The sequence below is a fragment of the Manis javanica genome, chromosome 11 (assembly GCF_040802235.1).
Source record: "Manis javanica isolate MJ-LG chromosome 11, MJ_LKY, whole genome shotgun sequence".
Classification (NCBI taxonomy): domain Eukaryota; kingdom Metazoa; phylum Chordata; class Mammalia; order Pholidota; family Manidae; genus Manis; species Manis javanica.
The window spans coordinates 65,488,263-65,506,656 of record NC_133166.1 but is presented as its reverse complement, the minus strand read 5'-3'; the positions used below and the strand labels follow the sequence as shown (position 1 = coordinate 65,506,656).

Sequence of the window (18,394 nt, the reverse complement as noted above, 5' to 3'; positions counted from 1 at the left end):
ATTTTTGTTATTTATCCAAGTTGCCTATATGTCATTCAGAGTGTGAGACCTCAGCCTAGATATACTATAATGAAAACTAACAGAACAGTTTATACATAATAGAAAATACAAAATCATATATGCATATGATAAACTTTGAGCTCTTTATGTCATTTGTTTCTCTCTATAGCCTTTGTGTCTCTTTAAAGAAGGTGTTACTGATTCCACAGTCATCTCTTTTTCACTAGAACATCCCACATGTACACACAGATGCCTGCATTTTCTATTTTTGTAATGTTTTTTTTCCTTCCATAGTGGGTTATTGTGCCCCTCCTCAGGAATTCTTGAAAACAGTGAAACAGAAGGAACAAAAAAAGCAGTAAACTCATAAACACTGAGAAGGGTCTAGTGGTTACCAAACGGGAAGGGTTGGGGGAATGTGGGTGGGGAGGGAGAAGGGGACTAAGGGGCCCTATACATCACAATCACAACATAGGTAGGTCACTGAGATAATAGTGCAGCACAGAGAATACAATTAATGTCTCTACAACATCTTACTACATTTGATAGACAGTGACTGCGATGGAGGGAGTGATAATATGGGTGAATGTTGAATCACTGTTTTGTGTATGTGAAACCATCATAAGATTGTATATCAGTGATACTTCAAATGAAAACAAGAAAAGAAAGATGGGTCCACCAGATCTCCTTCATCAGCATTTAGTTTAATCTCAGAATGTGCAGGGGCACATTATGCAAATAAACCGAACACAGTAAAGGTGGTCATACATCAAAAAAAAAAAGGCGTATCAGAAAACCCGCTTTCACTAGAGTATCTTTATTTGCAGGTTGCCCTAAGTTCCATTATTTGGGTAGAGCCATCTCTTTAAAACGATGGCCAGAAATTGAAGGAAAAGGATTTGAGATGTTGTGGCATTGTTTTCCTGCTGCTTTTGGATATGTGGCCCTTTTCTGTGTAGGAGATGTAACTCAACGTTTCACTTGCTTCTGTATTTCAGTGTTGTGCTATCATTTCTAGAACATAGCTGCTTTTAACTCTCAAGCAGAAATAAAAAAACAAAGGAGCCAGTCAAATCCAAACAAACTGCTGGTACTCAGTTTCATTGCTAAGATTGGAATGTAGGCTGCTTACTTAAGTCAATACAAAAGTAAAACATTTAGGTCTTGAAAGTTTGTTTCAAGTGGATAGATGTTATTTTATATCATCAGTAATAACATGATACTCTGTAATACCAACTCCAGGAATTACTCATGAGTATGGCAGAGTGTCTTTAACTAAATTCCTCTGATCCCTACTTCTGGTAGACTGCATTTACTGGCCATATTTGAGTGCTTTATGGGCCTGGTCCATCCTACTCAGTTTATGAAAGTCCATCTTACTTTTTGGCATGGCATTCATACTGAAAAATTTAGCTTCTAGGTTAATCTAGATCTCAGATGAAAAATGTAAGATTGATTTGACATGATGTTTAATTTTGGTGTGACTGTATTTGAAACTCAGATCCCAAACTCATCAAAAAGGACCTTAACTGCAAAGTTCAAAAGCTGATGGTCTTTTCTCCTGGAAAGCATTAAAAAGCAATTTTTTCTCTTCTCTGTAAAGCAACAACCAATACCTGAGAAATTAACATCCACAAAAATTTGAAAATGGAGTGAGTTTCAAGAACTTAAAAAATAAAAAGAACACCTAAGTAGACTAAGCTTCCAAAATGGGAAAGGCTTATTTTATTCTCCCTTTCTTTTTCTTGCCTTATTTTGACCAAATGAGTTTGTCTTTAAACACAATTCCAGCTTCTTACATGATTTGTGTATTCTTGCTGCTTATGGTGATGATACATTGAGTTTTGTCATAGGTCTTGTGCTGGGTTGCATTATTCTGAGGTGTTATTTTAGAAATTGGTGCTGTGCATCTGTGAGAGCATGTCCTGATGTGCGGTAAGCAGGTTGTTGCCCTGTGCCCCTGCCTGCAGTCATTCTCTACACAGCATCATTTTTATTCTGTAAGCATCAACTGTTCCCTCAGGGTTTTTTTTCTTAGTAATTTGGTGTCCATTTCAGGATTTTGTTCATATTTGCCAAATTGCCTTTTGACAAGTCATGTGATACATCCTTAGAATTGTATGTGAAAGGAAAGGAGCGACACATAGCAGCAATTCACTGGAGAGTTCCGCTTTATTAGGGAAAGGTGCTGGGGTATATAGGAAGGGGCATGAATTGATTGAGGTGTCACTTCTACGGGGCTGGTGGCTGTTGGCTAGGTGCTGGGATTGGGAGGGGAGTGAGAGGTGATTGGGCTTCAGGTGGCGCCGGCGGGAACTGAGGACCCTGAAGAGAAGCCGGAAGTTTGCCATCTTACTGGTGGGGACCCTTCATTCCCCCCTTTCTCCTCTGTGGGTTTGTGGACGTTGCTTTCTCTCTGACTGCTTCTTGCTGAACAGGGGCGTAGAAGGGAGTGAGGGTTTGAGGATTGGGAGGAAAGGGTTGATAGGATTCTCCACAGTAAGGATGAGTAGATGTGGACTTCTTCAGGTTGGAAATTAATGAAGGTTCTTTGTAACTATAGGTCAAGGACCTGTTGATTCTAATGGTGCTAAGAGGATATGGGTGTCAGGAGCTAGGCGTCTGCGGCCATTGTTTCCAGGAACAGTTTCCAGCGGACAGAGGGGTCCATCTCAGCATGTGGTGAGGAGGTCACGTGAGGGTGAGGGATCTTCTGTGGCCAGAAGCTGGTAGTTCCTGAGTAAAAACTGGTTGAAAGCTTGATTAGAGATTTTTCTGACTTGGGATTTGATGAACTTTATTATACAGGGTAAGAAGAGACAGGCAAGAAGAATGATTATTATGGGGCCTGCAATGGGCCAGAGCCAGGTGAGGAGGGGGTTTGTTAGTATTGACGAGAATGGGTTGGAATTGGAAGCAGAGTGGAGACTGGAGGCAAGGTCGGTGAGTTTGGTAATGTCAGTTTCTACAATGCCGGATTCGTTGATGTAATAGCAGCACTCTTCTTGGAGGAAGACGCAGGTGCCGCCCTTCTCGGCTGTAAGCAGATCTAGGGCCCGCCGGTTTTGAAGGGTGACTTTAGCTAGCGAAGTGACCTGTCTTTGGAGAGAGGCTAGAGAATCGGCAGTGGATGTCAGGGCTCCCTCAAGTTTGGCGTTGAGATCTCTAACTGCCTATAGAGAGTGACCCAAGGCTTCTCCCGAAAACCCTGCCCCAATGGCTGAGGTGATTAAAGAGCTACTGACCATGATGGGAAGGAAAGCAGCTCTTTTTGTGCATGAGGGCAAGGGAGGTTGGAGCTCCAGGAATTCTGCCATGCTGTAAAGTGTTAACTGTGGGATTAGGGTGACGAGAATGCAGGGTGTATCGGAGTTGAGAGGCGGTGAGTTGAAAAGACTGCTATTACACTAAAAGAAGTGTCCCGGTTGCATAAAAGTCTTAGAGCCGGAGGTAGGGGTGTAGATAGAGAGGCAGTGAAGGTGGGGGTGGAGTTGGGCCTACACAGTGGTGGATGGTGAGATTATCTGCGTATTCTGGTTCTCATAGGGGTATGTCTGCCAGGGGGCAGAGGGGTTGTCTTTCTGAAACAATTGGCTGTGTTAAGGGTGTGGTTGAGAAAGATGGTGTCCTGAATGAGCTGTAATGAAGAGTAGGAGAAATGGGAAGAGGGGCGGGGATAAGATGAAGAGGCACTATCAAGAGTTTGGATAATGACTTTTTCGGAATGTCTGCTATCTGATGCAATTTGAGAGATCTGGGAATGAGAGGGAACATACTTTTGAGAGATATGAAGGGTACCGTGGGGGGTCGAGGACCCCCTCCATAGTAAACTGAGGCTGTGACTCTGGCAGCTCATCAAGAGTCCCAGGGATCTGGGATTGATAAGGAGAATGAGCCGTTGGGATATTTCATGAAATGGTTGGAGGAGTAATACTGTGGGTACTGGAAGTTACTCATGTAGTGAATGGCGCAAGACCAGTAGGGACATCTCTTATAGGTGTCTGGCCATCGCCTGCAATAGGCTTGTTTTTGGTCATAGAGGAAGCATAGGTAGGGAGAATAAGGGTAGCTACTAGTGAACACTTCGGTGGAGGGAGGAAAGTGGAGGTATAAAGGCTCAGAGCAGCTTTTCAGAGGGCAGTCTGGTGTGGCAATGAGGGCAGTAACTTTTGTTTGATGCTGTTTGTAAGTCTGTCTGACTTTGAATCGCCATACAAAGGAGGCTGGGGTAGCGGGGAAGACTATAAGAATGAGGAAAAAAGCAAGAGAGCAGTAAAGGAGGAAAAAGTCATGATTTGGGTATGGATGGCAAAGGGGGTGAACGGGATTTTGGAGGAAAGAGGACAGTAAGGTCAGGAGTCTGGAGGGAGGGAGAGTCTGTAAACTTTTGTAGGTTAAGAGATCTTTTAGGTGATGTGGGGACAGAATGGTAAGGGGCACCCTGAATGTAAGTTTATGACCTTCTTTCTGCAAGAGCTGTCTAGCGGCTAATGCTCGTAGGCAGGGGGCTTATTTCCAAACTGTGGGGTCTAATTGCTTGGAGAGATAAGCTACTGGGGCAAAGGATGGGCCATAATATTGGCCTAGGACTCTTAGAGCTTGACTGGACCTCTCATGAATGTATAATGAGAAGGGCTTCGACAAATCAGGAAGATGGAGAGCTGGGGCTTCTACAAGGGCTTGACGGAGCTTAATGAAGGAGTGTCGGGGTGAGGAGGATAATGGTTTTTTAGGGGGGCTCTTGCTGAGGTCGTATAGGGGTCTTGCCAACAGGGAGCAGGGAGAAGTTAGGGATCTACGTTCTAAAATATCTAGCCAGGCTTAGAAAGGAAAGGATTTCTGTCTTGGTTTTGGGAATGGGCAGGTCAGAGAGGAGCTATTTTCTGTCTAAGGTAATGGACTTTCTTTGTTGAGATAGAAGGAATTTGAGGTAAGTGACAGGAGGGGAAGAGATTTGAGCTTTGATGGGGGATACCCGGTAACTTCTGGACGCTAGAAGGTTAAGTAGGGAGGCAGTGTCAAGTTGAGACTGTTCTTACGAGAGACTGCAGAGTAGAAGATTGTCTATGTATTATAATAAGGTGGACTTGGAGTGATCATGATGAAACTGTTTGAGGTCCTGAGCTAGACCTGTCTAAAAATATGGGGACTATCTCGGAAGTTTTGTGGCAAAACTGTCCAAGTGAGTTGTTCAGAATGTCTTGTGTATGGGTTTGTCCAGGTGAAGATGAAAAAATCTTGGGAGCAGGGGTTTAGAGGGATAGAAAAATGGGTCCTTGAGATTTAGGACTGAGAAGTGGCATGCTGAGGCTGTATGGATTTGGAACTAAGTGATGGATAGGGACAATGGCTATGTTGATGAGGCGAAGGTCTTGGACAAGGCGGAAAGATCCGTTGGTTTTTTTAACAGCTAATATGGGGGTATTAAATGGGGAGTGAGTGGGTCTGAGGTAATTTTTGTTTAAGAGATCTTGAATGATGGGTTGGAGGCCTATGAGGGCTGAAGTGGTTAGGGGGTATTGGGCTTGACAGATATACTGAGAGGGGTCACATAATTTGATAGAGGCAGGGGGACATAGGGCTATAGATTGGCTTGTAATGTCCCAAACTTTGGGATTTACAGGGTGTATGAGGGCAGAACTGGAGCTTTCATTGGGTAGAGGGGGGTCATCAGCTATGAGGGCCATCAGAAAGGGAGTACTGGGGGCTGTGGGAGTGGATATAGTTATGGAAACGTGGAGGAGGGAAAGGATGTCCCATCTTAGTAAAGGGATGGGACACTGGGGCATAACCAGGAAGGAGTGGGAGAAAGGTATGGGATTGTCTTGGATTGTGCATAAAGGGGGTGGGGGGGTTTTTATGAGAAAATCTGTTTTACCTCTTACCCTGACTATAGGAATAATGGCAGGCATGGTAGGGCCCCGGTATTCTCGTAAGACTGAGAAGGTGGCTCCTGTGTCTAGGAGGAAGGAGATGGGGTGACCGTCTACTGTTAAAGTAACCCTGGGCTCCTGTTTGGTGATGGAAATGGTCGGGCGAGAAGCCCCCGGGCCCCATCAATCTTCTTCTGCCACCCCACTGCGGCGGGCTTAGGATGGGGGTTGTTCGTCCAGCCTCCCCTTCGGGTGGTTGGGCAGTCAGACTTCCAGTGGCCCTTTTTGTGGCATCTGGGGCATGGGGTGGTAGGAGATCTGGGGGAGGGGCACGCCCTTGACCAATGTCCCTCTTTTCCGCACTTGAAACAAGCTCCTGGGGGGGGCTTGTCTGTAGAGGGGCGCCCAGGTTGTGGTTTTATCAGCTGGGCCAACATCTGGAAATTGGCCTGATCAGCTTTTTGTTTACGGCGTTCTTTCTCTTCTTCCCGGTTATGGAAGACTTTAAAGGCCACTGTTAGGATCTCAGTCTGTGGGGTAGCGGGGCCCTGTTCTAACTTTTTGAGTTTAGCTTTAATATCGGGGTAGCTTTGAGCTAGGAAGTATGTCATAAAGACCTGTCTTCCTTCAGGTGTTTTTGGTTCCTTGCTGGTATACTGTAATAGGGCTTGAGTGAGTCTGTCTAAGAACTCGGAGGGGGTTTCGTCTCTCTTTTGAATTATGTCTTGGAGTTTTTGAAAATTGACTACTTTACGAGCTGCCTTTTTTTTTTTTTTTTTTTTGAGAGGGCATCTCTCATATTTATTGATCAAATGGTTGTTAACAACAATAAAATTCAGTATAGGGGGGTCAATGCTCAATGTACAATCATTAATCCATCTCAAGCCTAATTCTCGTCAGTCTCCAATCTTCTGAAGCATAACGAACAAGTTCTTACATGGTGAACGAATTCTTACAGAGTGAATAAATTCTTACATGGTGAACAGTACAAGGGCAGTCATCACAGAAACTTTCGGTTTTGATCATGCAATATGACCTATAAACCATCAGGTCAAATATGAATATTCATTTGATTTTTGTACTTGATTTATATGTTGATCCCACATTTCTCCTATTATTATTATTATTTTTATTTTTAATAAAATGCTGAAGTGGTAGGTAGATGCAAGATAAAGGTAGAAAACATAGTTTAGTGCTGTAAGAAGGCAAATGTAGATGATCAGATGATCAGGTGTGTGCCTATGGACTAAGTATTAATCCAGGCTAGACAAGGGCAGCAAGACATCCACGGATGCAGAAGATTTCTCTCAAAGCAGGGGGGGTGAGGTTCTGAGCCTCACCTCTGTTGATCCCCAAATTCTCACCTGATGGCCCCCCTGCGACTGTGCCTGTCTTAGGTTGTTCCTCCCTTGAGGAATCTTACCCGTCTCTGGCTAACCAGTCATCTTCCGGGGCCATACAGGGAAATGTAAAGTTGGTAAGTGAGAGAGAAGCCATATTGTTTGCAAAGGTTAGCTTTTTACTTCTTTGCAGATTTATGCCCTGTGGCTTCTATGCCCACGAGCTGCCTTTTTTAGACCTGCTATTAAGCAGGAGGCAAAAATATCTCGAGAGTGGAGACTTACGGCAGTGTTATAATCCCAGTGTGGGTCTTGTTCAGGGACAGCGGTGGGGCTAGGGGGATAGGTGGGGTCAGTCCTGTGGGTTTCGGTAGCGTTTGTTTGGGCGAAGTCCCAAACTCATCTACGCTCTTCAGGGAGGAGAGTATTGGCCAGGAGCATGAAAATGTCATGATGTGTGAGGCTGTAAGACTGGAGGGTCCATTGAAACTCCCTGATGTATGTCATGGGATCAGTGGAAAAGGAACTTAGGTGTTTCTCTAGTAGGGCTAAATCTCCTAAGGAGAAAGGGATGTGAATGCGTACGATGCCTTTGGATCGTGCTACCTCCCGGAGGGGGGCGATAATTTTGGGAGGCTCTCGGGACTGAGTCTGAGGGGGACTGAAGGGTTCTGGCTCAGTCTGTGGGAGAGTGACGCGGTCTAGCCATGCCTAGTCGAGCAGGTCCTGAAGTGCAGAAGGGGGGCAAAGAAAATAAAGAAAGATAGAATTGGACCCACATGTCGCCAGCTAGCAGCTCAGCTGCTTACTTCTGCCGCTCTAGTTGGGGTTGAACTCATGACTCTGAATTAAGAGTCCCATGCTCTACTAACTGAGCTGCAGCAGGGCTCTAGTTAATTGCTTATGGAATGCGTAAACAGAATGTTCTTTGTTCTCTATTCCTGCCACATCCGCAAGTGGGGGAAGGGCATATTTAGAAGCAGGGGCGGTGTTTCTACACATCTTCAAGGTCTCCCTATTTTCAGAGTGAGGAGTCTTGGTAAGATATGTTTTTGTGGACAGATAACTTCTAAGGACTGCACCAGTTGTTCTCTAGCTTGTGCTTTCCCATGCTGCATTCAGACATGGGGGAAGGTGCTTTCCCATTCTCCCTACAAACATGTGAGAAGACAAAGGCGGTCCCTAACAGGGGAGAAACAGGTGATGAGGGCAAAGACGGAGGAGGCCCCTGGGACCTAGTTAAAGGTGGGCTGAAACGCTCAGGCTTAATCTGCAGGGAATGAAGGTGGATGAGGTGAGATGGGGGAGGAGATGTTTGGGGAGGAAGGGAGAAGGGCTGTTGTAGGAGAAGAAGGGGAAGGGAGTGAAGGGGAGGCTACTGCGGGGGCGGCGGCTTGCAGGCTAGGAGAACTTGGGAGGGGGCGGGGAGAGGAGGAGGCGGAAAGCTTTGATATAGGGAATCTCCTTCCATTTTTTCAGGCGCTGGCAGTAGTTAAAAAGACCGCGAGTGATGTTAGGATCAAGAGTTCCCCCTGCGGGCCATTGGTTGTTATTGTCTAGGGGGTATGTCGGCCAATCTTGGGAGCAATATTTATGGAGAAGTTTTGGTTTTATATCAGGTGTCAGGGAGGGAGTAGCCAGATGCTTAAGCAGGCATTCAAGAGGTGAACTTTCAGGGAGGGATGAGGAGGCTCCCATGGCTAAAGGACAGAGAAGGAGACAAACAGTTGAAGATGAACAGAGATCCTCGGACCGGAGGCAGACGGCAAGGAGACAAAGGGCGTCCCCGATGATCCTTGGTGGTCTGCGGAAACTCGTTTACGAGTCAGAATTTCTTGGGAAGTGTGGGTCGTCACCCAGACTTCCCTAAGAAGGCAGAGTGCCGGAGTCACGAGGTACCTAGCGCTAGGCGTTTTCGGCAGACAGAACAGATTTCGGAGGACGGAACAGAAGGAGGAGGGGGCGGGGAAAGGGAGCGTTCTCATCTGCAAAGGAGTCACCTTGTTTACGGCTGTTGGACGGGGGGCCTGAGATTCTGCCGCAGCCGTGAAGGCTTGAGGCAGGGATTTATGGCTGTTGGACGAGGGGCCTGAGGGTCCGTCGCAGCCGTGAAGGCCTGAGGCAGGGAGAGTTCCCTCCTCATCCCCGAGCGTCAGGGCCTTGCTGGACGTTCATGGTCAATGGCACTGCGATAGCTCAGGGAAGAGTGGCTCACCCCGGCGAAATTTTGCTTAAAAACTTTCAGCACTGATGGAAGGGATGGTGAATGCGTTTATGACTGTCGGAGGAGGGGCCTGAGCATGCGCCGCAGCCGTAAAGGCTTAAGGCGGGAATTTATGGCTTTTGGAGGAGGGGCCTGAGGGTCCGCTGCAGCCGTGAAGGCCTGAGGCGGGGAGCGTTCCCTCCTCATCCCCGAGCGTCAGGGCCTTGCCGGACGATCACGGTCAATGGCACTGCGATAGCTCGGGGAAGAGTTGCCCACTCTGGGGGGAAAACTTACCTAAAGGCCAGAGAGGAGTGGTGAGTGTGATGAGGCAGCGCCGGAAAAAGAGGACGAGGACAAGCTGCTGCTGGTGTCGGGGGGAAGACGGGGCCCAGTTGGGGTGTCCTGTCTCCCAGGTTTCGGCACCAATGAAAGGAAAGGAGCGACACATAGCAGCAATTCACCGGATAGTTCCGCTTTATTAGGGAAAGGTGCTGGGTTATATAGGAAGGGGCATGAATTGATTGAGGTGTCACTTCTATGGGGCTGGTGGCTGTTGGCTAGGTGCTGGGATTGGGAGGGGGGCGAGAGGTGATTGGGCTTCAGGTGGCGCCGGCGGGAACTGAGGACCCTGAAGAGAAGCCGGAAGTTTGCCATCTTACTGGTGGGGACCCTTCAGTATGGGATCCCTTCCGTAAGAAATTGAGTCACATAGGCCAGTGTGATTTTAAAGGCACTTGAATGGATATAAAAAGTATATGTACAGCTATTTCAGGATAGCTGTTTTCTCTGAATTGACAAGAAATGAAGTCTTCAATTTCCTTTCAATTTTTGGAAGATTCTTTTATTTTTCCCTCATAGATTGCCCAACTAGCCAAGTATGTTAGAAGTTAAGTGGTAATAATATGCATTCTTCTGAAGATGATGATGAACTTGAGTCCAAACTTTCAGGATACCCAACTAACAAGTCATCTGGGCATTCTGAGGAAGTACATTCTCATGCTTTTATGAGGAAGCTTTTGAAGCATTGGACAAATTCTTTTTAACTCTTACTGTTAGAATAATGAATTTAACTAACCAAAATAGCAAATTTTTTTTCTTGTTCCAATTGCAATTACAAAATTGAAAAGGAAAAGTACAGTAACATACAGTTGGGGGCACTTGAAAGCATTGTTCTTTGCTATTTGATAGTCTTTTCTATTGAAACGGTTATTTTTAATGAAAAGGTTAGTTTTTACTGTCACTCTGCATATTTATAATTAACAGTTTTCAGGGACAAAATTATTTGCATTTTGATTTGTGTAATCTTTGTTAATTTTGTAGAAATTCAGAAGAAAACATTGTAAGGATAATGATCTCTCTTTCAGTTTTTTGTTTCCTGAGGTGTTACTTAAAGTCTAGAGCTCTTCATTGTCAGGGATTTCAGCTTACTGAAAAGCTTCACCAAGCACTGCCATTACAGATAGAGTCTCCTCAGCCCGTACCCATGAGGCAAGAGGAGAGCACACCCAAGGGTTGTCAGCAAGGAGCCGTCTGCAGACTTAACTAGGCTTCAGTATATTCTGGTATCTCCTTCATCTTCAGTCATTCCGAGTGCTAAAAAGCAATCTCACTTTTCACTGTACTAGAGATATGAGAAGATAGCAGAGATATCCATTAAAAAGTAACAGGTATACATTTTATGAATTTAAAAGTCCAGTTAATTTTGCTCCACAAGTCTGTACAAGTTTATTTAATTTTATTTTTGCTGATTTTTATAGGCATCATGATACCTCACCACTAACTCAAGATTTCAGCATTTATCTTCAATATTATAACTACAGTAAAAGTATCAAACTGAGAAAATTTAAGATTGATAAAATACTGTTTTTTAATAGAGTACTTCTCAAACTGTGGTAAACTATCTGTTTATAAATTTCTAATCCATCACTGACACTTGTAAAATACAATAAAAAAAGAATTACTAGAAAAATGAAAATTTAAAAACAGCACATATAAAGTATATTATTAGATTTAACAGACAAAATTACTTTGCATATTTCTGTAATAGTTTCTAAATGTTTACTCTGAATTTTGGTTCTTATCTCACCATATATCATTAACAGTTTACAGATCAACATGGTCTGTGGACCATACTTTTGGGTAGCACTGATCTCATTCATTTTTCCCTAATAGGCAACCATTATGTTCTTTAGAAGGTTTCTCATTTTTAAACTAGGATCCAATTGAAGATCACACATTGCATCACATATTGCTGTTTCTCTTTGCTCTTTAATCTACAACAGCTTCACAGTCATTTTCTGGGCAGAAGGTTGGAGGTGGAGAGATGTCTCATTTGTTGACAAACTTGTAGAGTCTTGGGCCAGTTGTAGTGCTGAGTGTCCTGCAGTTTTATCTGGGTGTTTCCTCATGATTAATCCATGTTAAACAAGCATTACTTAGATGTCAAGAGTGAGGGGGACGATGGAATAAACATGCCTGGGATTCCTAACTTGAGCTATTAGAGACTGTGAAGATAGGCAACTGTAAGGGAAGAAGACAGTGATGCATTTGGTCTTGAACAGGCCAGATTTGAGGTGTTGGTGAGGAATTAAGATAGAAATGTTTGTCTTATAGTTAGTAATATGGCTGTGGTTGCTTCCAAGAAAGTCCAGGGCTACAGATTCAGATTTACTGACCTCTGTTATGTTTCAGGCACTGTGCTAGTTACTTCATTTCATCTTTACAGAAGCCCTCTGAGGTAGATACTATAATCTCCATTTAAAAGGTGAGACTGATGTTAACTAACCTGCCTGAGGCCATAGAGCTAGTCATAGGGCCACAATTCTATGCAAGGTATGTGATCTTCCATTGTTCCATGGAAATAATGGCAGCATTGAGACTGAACATGTACTCCCTGGGAAATGAGTATAGAGAGGGAAAGAAAGAGAGCCTGGGATAGAAACTTGAAAAGTTCTGAATATAAGAAGAAAGCCACTTTGAAGGGCTTTGAATGCCATTGGAAGGAGAACCAAGAAAATATTGACAGGTGAGCAGAGGTGACCAGAAAGAAAATGGTCAACAGCGCAGTTGTATAAAGAGGTCAAGAAAAACAGCTATTTGAATAGCTTTTAAGGAAATTGATAGATGATCACATAAGGATGAATAGAAGGTGAGGGTAAAGATGACGTGAGCTTAGGCAGAGTCTGCAGCCTGCTTAAATAGTAAAGAGCAGCTCAGGAGAAGGAACTGTCAAGGTCAAAGGGAAGAGAGTGTCTAGTGTGAAGGAGAGCATAGTGGAAATAGTTTACCATTGGTCAAGAGGGATAGGAAGTACTGAAGCCAGGACTAGCTCATAGTCTGGATGTCCAGACAAAGTGGAGGAGCTAGAGTATGCAGTTTACTTCTAATTTTTGTGCGTAAGGTTTGAAAATTAATATTATGCTTAAGAAGCTTCTGGTCTTTCCTTTTTATTTTGGTACATTGCATATACAGTTTTAAAATTAAAAGTAGACAAGAATTAATACTAATTCCTTTATTTTTGAAGTTAATCAGTAAAAACCTGCTCTAAAACTCCCCCATGCCAAACTCATGGAGATCATCATTTTTTGCTTTGGGGAAATTTTATTAGCTAAAAACATTTCCTGAAATAATACCTCTATTCTACAGAACTCAGAGAAGAAAAAGGATTTTAACCAAAACGCTTTGATGAATTTAGAAATGAAAAGCAATACTTAGTACCAGGAGATGTCATAAAATCTTAGACTTCAAAAGCCAGAAGTTATCTTAGAAATTGTAAACCTTTTTAATTTCAACAATTGGTTATTGAACACTTCTTAAACACACTAGTACTAGCCAGGCTGAAAAGCAAAGTTACCGATTAAAACAGTTCATTCTTGCCCTCAAGGAGCTCAGAATCTAGTGGGGAATCAAAGAGCCCAGTAACTCCATTAAGAAATATAGTGAAGGTGCTCAAATATTTGTTGAATGAATGAAAAATATCCATATTTTAATTGATATACTCAGATTACATAGTTTTAAAATTGACTCTTATTATTAATATAACTATCAGATACTTTCCTAATATTAATATTTTTTAAAAACAACAGCAAATAATAAATAAATAACAGCAAATAAGAAATTCAGTGATAAATGGGAAAGTGAACTATAATTTACTGGATGCCCATTTTCTTTCAGCCACTCAACTGTTCACACATTTCATTTTTATCTATCAGGAAAGGAAAGGAGAAAGAACAGCAACCTTGGGGAGAGTTTTTTATACAAAGGATACTTGAGCATGCTTATTTATAGTTGGAAGGGAATGAACCAGTGAAGAAAAGAGAGATACTTACTGTTCATTGTCTGGTTACTTTTATTGCTCCAGTGCATGAGTAACTCAGCCTTACAAATCAACTAATCATTATTACCTCCAGTCTGCTGGGTTGGAGTAGGTAGGTAGGTAGGGGAGGGGAAGAGTAAACTTCCAAAATAAAGGGAAAAGAGAGGTATAGACTTATATTTATTTTGACTTTTTGTTTTTCTCTTTTGGTGTGTAAAGGCTTTATACACACTGGCTTAGGAAACCTGCTGTTTCTTCCAGAGCTGAGATTGTTTTTATTTTTGTTTTATGATTGTTGTTGACTTGCAGTATTATGAACTACCAAAAGATAAGACCTCCTAAAAAAAACGTATTGCAGAGTCAGACAGAATTTAATTTTCAGTTATCCTTACCACTATTCCCAACACTGTTGTAAAGCAGAAAAGACGTAGGCATTAGAATCCAAAAACAAAGATTTGGACCTGGTTCTGTTAAATAATTGTGCAATTTTGGAAAAATCACTAAATTTCTTTGAGCATCACTTTATCCTTCTTTAAAATAGTATCTTCATAGGGTTGTTGTGATGTACAAAAAAACAATGTATTTGAACAAAGGCTTTATAAACTGTAATATCAGTTATATTTACAGAATGCTGATGTTTAAAAAATATTTTTATATCTTGGACTGGCACTATACCTGGTCCCAGGTAACTTAATCATTGAATGATTAACTCTCTATTATTAATTTTCCTTACAGATGCCTGAGAGACTGCTTCATGGTATAAATCAGGGGAGAGCTTTAGTTTTATCTTTAGAAGATTATCCTTATTCCTGCAACTAATCTCAAGCTAGGCATATTTTTCCCTATTTTTAAAAATAATTTATTAGATGACTAGATGTTCCTCAGTCAACCCCCAATTTTTTTAATTCTGATCCAGAAGCAGGAATTATCTTATATTGGAAGCTCAACAAATTGGGATATTTATTCAATGAAAACTCTAAAGTCTAGAAAGACTTGTAAAATTGAACTTCTTTCCCAGATTAGTAAGTGACTAATGTCCAATCTTTACTTTCAGGGAAACATTGAGCACCTAATTGTATAGCTCAGAAAAATGCGAGATGGTGGAAGAGTTACAGTAGATGAAATGCCCTTATCTTCAGGGATCATGCATTCTGGGTCAGAAGACAAAGAGTGTATGTAAAACATTTAATAAGCAGAATCTGAGTACTAATGATGTATAAGAGCATGGGATTTGGAACCAAAGTGCTCAAGTTAGAATCCTTGCACTGCCTCTGCTACTTTACTATGTTTGTTTGGAATCATGGAAAGTTACTTAGCTTGTTTGTTCTTCAGTTTCTCCATCTGTGAAATGAGATACTAATAGTACCTATCTCATAGGATTGTTTTGAACATAATTACATACTACTTAATGTACTTAGAACTGTGCCCGCCATACAGTAAATATTATGTGTTTTCAGTTGCTTTTATTCTTTTATTAGATGTTGAATTGTATGATTTAGACCCTTGGTGTAACAGGGTTTCACAGATCATTTAGGCAGGCAGAGTCAAGGAAAGATTTATAGAGGAGGTGGAATTTATCAGAATCCCCAAGGGTAGATGGACAAACAGAGGTAGAGGAGAAAAAGAAAGGTACTTCAGTACTAGGGATCATCATCAACAAAAGATTAAATGGGAGACATTTTGTTAAATCCACTGAGTAAGGAAGAGACTGATCCTATTGAAGGATCTGATATCAAAATGGAGGGTTAATATTGGTCAGGTCAGTGATAGAATGAGAGTAGATAGGGTAGACAAGATTATTAGGCTGGAATTCGCATTTTGCAGTTTGCATTCACATTTATTCACTTTCTACTCAGATGTATAAGATAACCATGCATTATTATTGTTGTTATTTTCATTTTACAAATACACTGGAACTCAGAGAGGTATAACTTGTCTGGCAGCATCAGATTTTCATACTCTAAACGCAGCCCCATGTCACCATATCTTGTTTATCTTCCTCTGCTAGATACACAGATAGATTTCAGAGTTAACCCAGCCAGTCAAAGTAGGTTCTTTTCACGTCTTCTACTTTTGAGCCATGGAGTAGCTTTCAGACCATTGGCACTTCTCTAGTGAATCAAATCTGAGTGAAGATGAAATGTATGCCACCCATTTCCTGACACCTTCAGGAAAAGAATAGAGGGTTTTCAATTAAATTTAGCTAATCTGGAGCCAAGATTGCGGCGTGAGTAGAGCAATGGAAATCTTCCAAAACCATATATATTTTTGAAAATACAACTATTCCTAAAAGAGAGACCAGAAGACACAGGACAACAGCCAGACTACATCTACACCTGCGAGAACCCAGTGCCTCGCGAACGGGGTAAGATACAAGCTGCGGCCCGGCGGGAACCGAGCACCCCTTACCCCAGCTCCCAGAGGTAGGAGAGGTGTCGGAGCGGGGAGGGAGAGTAAGCGCAGGACTGCTAAATAGCCAGCCCTAGCCATCCGCACTGGGAGCGCAGACACACAGTGTGTGGTGTGCTGGGTACTAGGGAAACAGGACAGTAAGACCTGTGAGCAGGTCCCTGCAGCTGGCACCCCTGGGCCAAAAGAAAAGCAAGTGCCCTTTGAAAATCTTAAAGGGACAGGGGCCTCACAGCTGGATGGAAGCACCCCAGCGCAATCAGCCCAGTAACTGGGAATCCCAGGGAACTCTGGGCGCTCCAACCCCCTGGGTGGCAGCGCCGCTGGGAGGCCCCATACAGTGATAAACAGCCTCCCACCTGTTCCCTCTCTGGTGCAACTCCGCCATAGCAGCAGTGGCCCCGCCCACAGCAACTGGGCAGAGCTTCTTCCACAGCAGCCAGGCAAGAATCAGAGACCCCGTCTGCATGCAACTGCCCAGCACAAGCTGCTAGGGGTCGCTGTTCTCCCAGGAGAGGAAGGCCACAACTAGCAAGAAGGGATGTTCTCCCAGCCGACACATGCACTAGCTCCCCACAACTACCTCTATTGCCATGAAAAGGCAGAAAAATTTGATCCAGACCAAAATAACAGAGTCAACCCCTGAGAAGGAGATAGACCTAACCAATCTTTCTGAAAAAGAATTCAAAATAAAGGTCATAACCATGCTGATGGATCTTCAGAAATATGCAAGAGCTAAGGGATGACGTCTGAAAGGAGATTCCAGAAATGAAACAATCTCTGGAAGGACTTAAGAGCAGACTGGATGAGGTGCAAGAGGCCGTTAATGGAATAGAAATAAGAGAACAGGAACACAGAGAAGCTGAGGCAGAGAGAGAGAAAAGGATCTCCAGGAATGAAACAATATTAAGAGAACTGTGTGACCAATCCAAAAGGAACAATATCCACATTATAGGGGTACCAGTGTTATTACCAGTCCCCACTGTTATTTAACATAGTATTGGAGGTCCTAGCCATGGCAATTAGACAAAACAAAGTAATTCAGATTGGTAAAGAAGTTAAACTGTCACTATTTGCAGATGACATGATATTGTACATAAAAAACCCTAAAGACTCCATTCCAAAACTACTAGAACTGATATCGGAATACAGCAAAGTTGCAGGATACAAAATTAACACACAGAAATCTGTGACTTTCCTATACACTAGCAATGAACCAATAGAAAGAGAAATCAGGAAAACAATTCCATTCACAACTACATCAAAAAGAATAAAATACCTAGGAATAAACCTAACCAAGGAAGTGAAAGACCTATACCCTGAAAACCATAAGACACTCTTAAGAGAAATTAAAGAGGACACTAACAAATGGAAACTGATCCCATGCTCTTGGCTAGGAAGAATTAATATCGTCAAAATGGCCATCCTGCCTAAAGCAATATACAGATTTGATGCAATCCCTATCAAATTACCAACAGCATTCTTCAACAAACTGGAACAAATAGTTCAAAAATTCATATGGAAACACCAAAGACACCGAATAGCCAAAGTAATCCTGCGAAGGAAGAATAAAGTGGGGGGGGATCTCACTCCCCAACTTCAAGCTCTACTACAAAGCCATGGTAATCAAGACAATTTGGTACTGGCACAAGAACAGACCCACAGACCAGTGGAACAGAATAGAGACTCCAGACATTCACCCAAACATATATGGTCAATTAATATATGATAAAGGAGTCATGGACATACAATGGGGAAATGACAGTCTCTTCAACAGATGTTGCTGGCAAAACTGGACAGCTACATGTAAGAGAATGAAACTGGATTACTGTCTAACCCCATACACAAAAGTAAATTCGAAATGGATCAAAGACCTCAATGTAAGTCATGAAACCATAAAACTCTTAGAAAAAAACATAGGCAAATCTCTTGGACATAAACATGAGCGACTTCTTCATGAACATATCTCTCCGGGCAAGGGAAACAAAAGCAAAAATGAACAAAGTGGGACTACATCAAGCTGAAAAGCTTCTGTACAGCAAAGGACACCATCAATAGAACAAAAATGTATCCTACAGTATGGGAAAATGTATTCATAAATGACAGATCCGATAAAGAGCTGACATCCAAAATATATAAAGAGCTCATGCACCTCAACAAACAAAAAACAAAGAATCCAATTTAAAAATGGGCAGAGGAGCTAAACAGACAGTTCTCCAAAGAAGAAATTCAGATGGCCAACAGACACATG

The 18,394-nt window shown here is 42.6% G+C and overlaps 1 protein-coding gene across 22 annotated transcripts in view; it reads left to right on the top strand.

The window, feature by feature from the left end:
• The window catches only part of PHF21A (PHD finger protein 21A), a 282,000-nt gene that overhangs the window by 156,920 nt on the left and 106,686 nt on the right, over nt 1–18,394 (top strand). The window contains exon 3 of one of the 22 annotated variants that reach the window (XM_073216484.1): nt 14,789–14,906. The exons of the other annotated variants lie outside the window; for them this stretch is intronic. Within the exon in view, the coding sequence (XP_073072585.1) occupies nt 14,853–14,906 (54 nt within the window). The 5' untranslated portion in view covers nt 14,789–14,852. The remainder of the gene's footprint in view (nt 1–14,788; nt 14,907–18,394) is intronic. 22 annotated transcript variants of the gene reach the window in all.